General features: G+C 44.7%; 1 protein-coding gene across 3 annotated transcripts in view; it reads right to left on the bottom strand.

Moving 5' to 3' along the window:
- Positions 1-3803: 3803 nt before the first annotated feature.
- OSBPL9 (oxysterol binding protein like 9) overlaps positions 3804-7133 on the bottom strand; it is a 124649-nt gene continuing 121319 nt past the window's right edge. For 2 of the 3 annotated variants that reach the window (XM_068107545.2, XM_068107548.2), the window contains one exon: positions 3804-6690. In XM_068107545.2, coding sequence (XP_067963646.2) covers positions 6601-6690 — 90 coding nt within the window. In that variant the 3' untranslated portion in view covers positions 3804-6600. The remainder of the gene's footprint in view (positions 6691-7133) is intronic. The other variant, XM_068107547.2, reaches the window with a different exon arrangement.

The raw sequence follows: 7133 nt of genomic DNA, 5'->3' as shown, positions 1-7133 counted from the left end.
AATGTCTGTCTGTTCCCAGGTACCACAAAAACGGCTGAACCGATTGCAACGAAATTTTGGGTGGGATATCCTGGGTCCCCCTGGAGTAAAATGGCTATATTGTTTTTCCAATTGTTTTTCCCAATTTTCCAAAAATCCGCCAAACCAATACATCCGATCCACCAAACCAAATCATCCGCCAAGCCAACACATCCGCCAAAGAGATACCTCCGCTAAACCAACACAGGCCAAACCAACACAGGCCAAACCAACACGTGCCAAACCAACACGTGCCAAACCAACGCATCCCCCAAACCAACGCATCCCCCCAAAACCAACAAATCCTACAAACCAACACATGCACCAAACCAAGAGATCCACCAAACCAACGCATTCACAAAACCAACACAGCCGCCAGAGAAATACCTTCGCCAAACCAACAAATCTGCCAAGCCAACACATGCGCCAAACCAACAACACATCCTCCAAACCAACAATTCCGCCAAACCAACACATCCCCCAAACCACAGCATACTCCAAATAAAGACCTCCGCCAAACCTACAAATCCACCAAACAACGCATTTGCCAAAACAACACATCCGCCAAAACAACACAAAGCCGAAGGTAAAGAAAGTTCTATCCATCCTTGATGAGGAGCGTATATGGCATCAATGCCCATGCTCTCAAATCCGGCTCTGTCATTGTCGCTTCCCTTTCGTCTTCCCTGTTCTCCTTTAGCCCCCTCGCACCAGCCTGGAAGTCAGGAAACCACTCCAACACACATTATAACCACCTTTAGAGGCCATTTTTCCCCGCAAAGCGGGGGTTGGCCTTTTTCGGGAACCGTGGTTGTTGTTGTTTTTCGGTCCCCTTTTTGAAGCAATGTTTTACGGCCGGATGCCCTTCCTGACGCCAACCCTTTTTGCCGCCTTTAACGACAAACAGGGAATTACCAGTGAACTGGTCCTCAAATTAGCCGACCTCGGAAGGATGACAGGCTGAGTCAACCCCCCTGGTGTTAATTCAGTGATTGACCGGGATTCGAACCCAGGATCCTAGGATCCTAAGCCGGCACCCTAGCCGCTAGCCCAACACCAGGGTTCTATTAGGGTTGCAAAACACACAATAAGGTCAGAGTACACCTTCTAATTACAAGCAAAGTCAGAAATCCAACATTGCTGTCGATATGTCCAAGATACGCTGCCCTTTTCTCAGCAATGATCTGAGGGCCTGAAAACTCAATCAAGGTCAGGACCATTTCCATCGGCATATTTTGGGTATTCACAATCTGGCAACTGCTTTGCTCAACAAGCTCTCTGCTTTTGACAGAGAAGATGCCTGAATTCGTTCACTCACGCAGTCAACTCGTTGCTAACACGAGAAGCCTCCCCTCACCAAGTGGAGGCTGGAGTGTCCCGCGTTCAGTCTTGTTCCTCATCTATGTAAACGACCTCTCCGATGCTCATAGAAACACTTACTTTTTGAGGCCGAATACACCTTGTATCGTACATCCCATCAGACCGACAAGCAGGCAGCAGGTGCATCACTCTTCAGATGTGGGCATGATTCGCAGGTTGGTCCCATAAATGGAACATGTCCTTCATTCCTGAAAAACCTCAATCTTAACTTGTCGCTCCAAAGGATTGTCAAACGCCGACCCCCAATGCAGATGACACTAGCTCGCACGATTAATCTAGTGTACCATTATACCGTGCATCTGTAGTGTCAGCTTTAGTTTGACACCAGGCCGGCTTAACATACTTGCTTTTCTGAAAAAGGAAAAAAGAGACTCGCAGGATACGGGTGGAACATCTGTCCAAACAGCAACAACAATCCATGAAGATATCCGATCGGTTGGGAGCACTTTTTGCACGCAGACGAACAAATTAGATTCGAGTGACAGAAAACATATTTGGCGATAATCTTTCATATAAAGTCGGAAATAAAAAAAATTGTTACCAATTCTCCCAAAAACGTCAGAATTCCCCCATCACTAACACCAAAAATGCACAATACCATTACAGCCAATAACCAATTAATATCCGACGGTTTACCAAAACGGAGATGTTCGCCTGCAACTTTCCATGAGGTTTGGCATGGTTTACCGAAACGACGGTGGTCACCAGTCGACAGTGACAGATTTTGGCTCGAGGATCTGTGCAAATGAAGATTGGAATGGCAAGCAATAATCCATCCAGTGTAAAAGTGCAAGTTATTTAAAGTACAAGAATGTAAAAGTACAAATAAAATAGCTCCTTGAAATGTAATAATTTGCCTGAATGCAGAATCTGAGGTACGACCAACAATAAGGTTGTCTGAGTTTTTACGACTACAACTTCTTGAATTTTCATGTGTTTTTTCAGCTTTTTTTTCAGTTTCAGTTTTTTTTGCTTTCATCCACAGCTCAATGGAATACTGCTCTCCCCTCTGGGCCGGTGCTCCTGCCTCTCACCTAGCTCGGCTTCACGCTGTTGAAACCAAAGCTTTCAGAATCATTGGAATCTCACGCGATGAAGCCGATTGTGAGGGCCTATCACTCACTCACCGCAGGTAGGTTGGTGGTCTTTCTGTCTTCTACCGACTCCTCTCCGGCCTTGCTCCCCCAGCTCTATCTGTGCTTTGTCCCCCAAATATTCCTACAGGTCGCACAATATCTGCCAGCAACCCTCTTCTGGTGAAACTGCTAAAAATCAAGACTCTCTGTTCACCTTCACGCTTTCATTCCTCTTTTCTCCCACCTCTGGAACAAACTCCCACACTCCCTTCAATCCCACTCCCCCCTCCAGGTCTTTAAAACAGCTGTTCACCACCATCTCTTATCTTCCCCCATCCAAAACCTTGATCTTTTCTACCCCCGCTAATTCACCCCAGATCCATTTTTTTGAAATTCCGACTTCTTTCCTGGAAGTCATAGCAGTGTCCATGTGTTTTATATCTCTCCCATCCCCCAACCCCCACCTCCTCACCCAAAGCCCTCCCCCGTCCACAGATCTCCCGATGTCCCTGTTCTCAACTGTTGTACTTGTGTGCTTCCCCCTTTTGTCTCCTGCTCCCTTTATTATATGTTTTATGTGTTTTTTTTTTTTTTTTGTGATGAATGTTAGCTCTTGCACGAGCCTCGATCTTGTATACAAAAAAAATTTAAAAAAATAAAAATAGATGCCTTGAGCCAAAAATGAAAAACAAAATCAGCGAGGACACAGAAATGAGTCAGTGAATCAGGTCAGTGAATATTTCTTTGTAGGGGGGTGGAAGGGAAACAAAGCTCGGGTGATTCTGCATAATTAAATAACTACAATCTTATTTAAAAAGAACACCAGCACCAAATAACCAGGAAGTTATGTACTACTGCACCAATTTTATTTTTAAAACAGGGCAGAGCAGACAGCCTCAGTAAGGTAGGTGAGGTGCTCTTTCCTATCACAAAATTGGTGTAGTAGTACATGGCCTAACTTCCTGGTTGGCTGTGCTACATTTTGGCCTTTGAACAGTGGATATTACCCGATAGCCTTCACTTAACTCGAGCATATATGGTGGTGGTGGTTCGTATGCAGCTTATGGCTGTCGTGCATCATTTATTGGGGGTGTGGCTGTGCCGCTGATGCAGTGCCCCCAATTACCAGAAAGCTGGTACTTATTTTGCCGAACTTGGAAGGATGGTAGGCTGAGTCAACCACCTGGTGTTAATTCCATGGCATAACAGGAGCTCAAACTCAAGACCCTAAGATCTCGAGCCAGCGAGGATATGGAATATCTGCAATCATTGTGACCTCGTGATGAAACCACAATACAACAATTACAAATAGTAAACCATAGTCCCAACTCCAAGGTAAATCGTTTTATTCCATACGATTGGAAAGCGAGAAGTCCTGGCAGTGAAACGGTTACAATGGCGAGATGGATATGGTGCAAATTTACATGCACTTCAGCACATTCTTCCCACAGCTGCTCCCGTTAGTGGTCATCTGCAAGAACGAGAGTGGTATCTCCCGGCATTGACTATTCTACATCAATATGCAGTACTACTCACACGCTTCCTCACTGGCAGAGAAACTGAATGTATCCCTATCACCACCTCTCCCCCAATCGCTCCCATCCCCAACCCTAATAACTTCATTCCACCATCTCCCCGACGTCAGAGTTCATCCCTTGCTCCAGATTTCTCCAATCCCTTATCTCTGACAAATTCCTAATGTCCACCCACTACCTACTCCTATACAGTACATGCATTTTACTTACTCACTTCCTCACACACAACTTTACTTTGCTTCTAAATGTACTCCACATTAGGGTGGCCAATTTTTTTTTTTTTTTTTTTTTTTTTTTAAATATCACACGCCCTCTCATTTTAGGGGGTTAGATGAAAAAATAACAGTAAACATTTTAGGGCAATCAACAAGATTAAGCGGTCTCCCAGAACCCTCTAAAAGTACTCTGTGACAGCATTCGGCGAAATTTCTGTCCATAACTTTGTTTCTTCTCAGACAATTCTTGTCAAATTTACACCAGCCTCCATGTGGACCAAGATCTTACTTTCCACATAGAATTCCACTATGTGGAGCACTCGTTCAATCACTGTTGAGCAGCACTCGTTCAATCGACGGCTGCTCTTTCTCGCATGCCATCACCATATGTTTGAGATATATGCAGCCGCTGTGTTCGATACTTTGTTTACCTCAAAGGGACCAGAGATTGAGCTTTTTCGTCGACTCAAGTCACAGTGGGATGTTATCGACAAGTCGAAGTTTGATGCTCTTGATAGCGAGGAGGTTGGTGCAGGTAGTTTGAGTGCATCAGAGAAAGCATGGCTGGAATGTCGCCGTACTCTTGTTGTCCATAACCTTCAACAACACCTGGAGACTGTCCAACCTCGTGAAGACTACCTGGAGTTTGCGAGACTCACACTTTGGCTCCTGGGAGAAGATATGGACATTGGTACAGGATTTTGTGCTCCTGGTGCTTATCACTGCGCGAGATGGATGGCAAAAGGGATTTATTGTCTTAAAATCTTTGGATTTCGCCATCAATTCCACATGAGCAAGCACGAGATGGACTCATTGCGACGAATTTGTTTGTTTGTTAGTACAATCTATGCAAGCTTCTGGTTTGCAGCACCTTTGGCGACAGCTACTCCTACAAATGACTTATTAATGCTGCAGCTGATCGAAGATTACCAACAAGTTGACAGCAAAATTGCCAGAGACGCAGAAAATAAAATGCGGCTGCACTTGTGGTACCTAAGTGAGGACCTTGTAGCACTGCCTTTGTTCAGCGATGACAGCACTGATGAAGATAAGGGGGCTATCGTCAATGCTCTGCAGAGAGATCCACTCCCAGAAGATGTTCGACATATGGCTCCAAACAAGATCCCCGAATTCCGGAACATTTCCGTGGCACAGTTTGTCACACAGCGCTCGCTCAACCTCTTTGAGTCACTTCATTTGTCACAGGAGTTCCTGACGGCCGCAGTAGACACATGGTTCGAGCGTGATGACTACATTGCAGCGTGAACGTGCAGTCACTGTGCAGAACGTGCAGATGTCTTGCATGCTGCAATGCAGCGTGTTCGTGCGCTGAAGGTGGTGAACGACTGTGCAGATCGTGCAGTCAAATTGGCTACTGACTTTAATGAAGTCCTTACCAAGAATGACCAGCAGCGCCAGCTCCTCTACCAGGTCGTTGAGCATCACCGGAAGCTTCTGCCAAGCAGTGCCACTAAAAGTAAACTGGTCAAGAGCACCAAGTAACACTGATAGCCTGACTGCCCTGGCACCATTGTTTTGTTACTCAACAGATTTTGTTTTTAAACACTGTTTTTGTTTGTGTTAAAAGAATACAGTTTCACATTCACAATTATTTAAATAAAGTGTTTGATTTTTGACTCCATGATATTGTTCATGGGGGACTTTGGGGGGCATTTGTGGGTCAATGGGGATGATGTTTTTTTTAAAATATGAAAGGACTTATTAGGTCAAGCTAAAATTTGGGTCCACATGGAGGCTGGTGTAGATTTGAAAAGAATTGGCCCAGAGAAAAAAAAGTTATGGACACCAGAAATATCAACGAATCTGGTCTTGCAGAGTACTTTTAGAGGGTTGTGGGAGACCACTTAATCTTGTTGGATTGCCCGAAGATTTTTACTGTGCTATTTTCGCATCAAGCCACCTCAAATGAGAGAGTGTGCGATATAGAATTCAAAGATTACATTTTTCGGGCCACCCTGCTCCACTCCACATGCATTATTCCTTCTGACATGTTTCCTCGTCCACCACAAATTGAACTTTTTTATTCATGGTCCCTCTTCACTTGAAATTCTCAACCCCTCCACCCACCCCAACACCATCGTCAGTCAAAACCCACTTCCCACTGCCTTGAAGCAGCCCTTCGATTACCCCACCATTCACCTCATGCACTCCCCCCTCCTCGCTATTTAACTCGATGCCTATTCCTTCAAAGGACAAGGACATCCTTATTCCTAAAATATGCAATTTTACAGTCTTCCAGCCACTTGTACCCCTTTCTCTGAAGTGTGCAAAATCTCAGCATCAATTATTTTCATCATTGGTTCCTTCAACAAATCCGCAAATTTAATGGCCTAAACCGGTCCAACGCAGCAGCAATCAAAGTGAGGGAAGGAGCTCTGTGACGGGAGTAACTCGCTTCAGCAGAGGATGGTCAAACACCCAGCATTCTCCATCTTCGTGAAAGACCTTGGGATTCAAAAAAAGTTTTGAAAATGCATTTGTTTAACAAGTTTTAGAAGATTCACTCATTGCAAATTGCACTTTATATTATGCCTGGTTCGTTTCATATATTCTGGCCAAATGGGAACTGCAGTTTTAACAGTACAATATGAAACAGACAAGAAGTTGGGATGACGCCATGGCTGTTGTTGCTCTTGCGTGCCCCAACCACAAAAGAGCGATTCCTTTGTTGGGGGTAAGAGGAGGGCTTCGGGGTCTGGGAGGAATATGGAATTCCTACGACTGTATAATTTAATAGATACAATGACCAGTCCACAAAGTCATTCAATTCGGGCAAATGAAAATTTCTTACCATTTGTCCACTGACAAATCTACCAATCTAACTTCCGTGATCAACCACTGGAACAGGTTCAGTTGCCTGAACTTCTGGGCTTCACAATCAGCTTCAC

This window comes from Myxine glutinosa, chromosome 2 (genome assembly GCF_964187855.1).
Source record: "Myxine glutinosa chromosome 2, kmMyxGlut1.1, whole genome shotgun sequence".
Lineage (NCBI taxonomy): Eukaryota > Metazoa > Chordata > Myxini > Myxiniformes > Myxinidae > Myxine > Myxine glutinosa.
The sequence above is the reverse complement of the archived record's forward strand: the minus strand, read 5'-3'. Positions and strand labels throughout refer to the sequence as shown.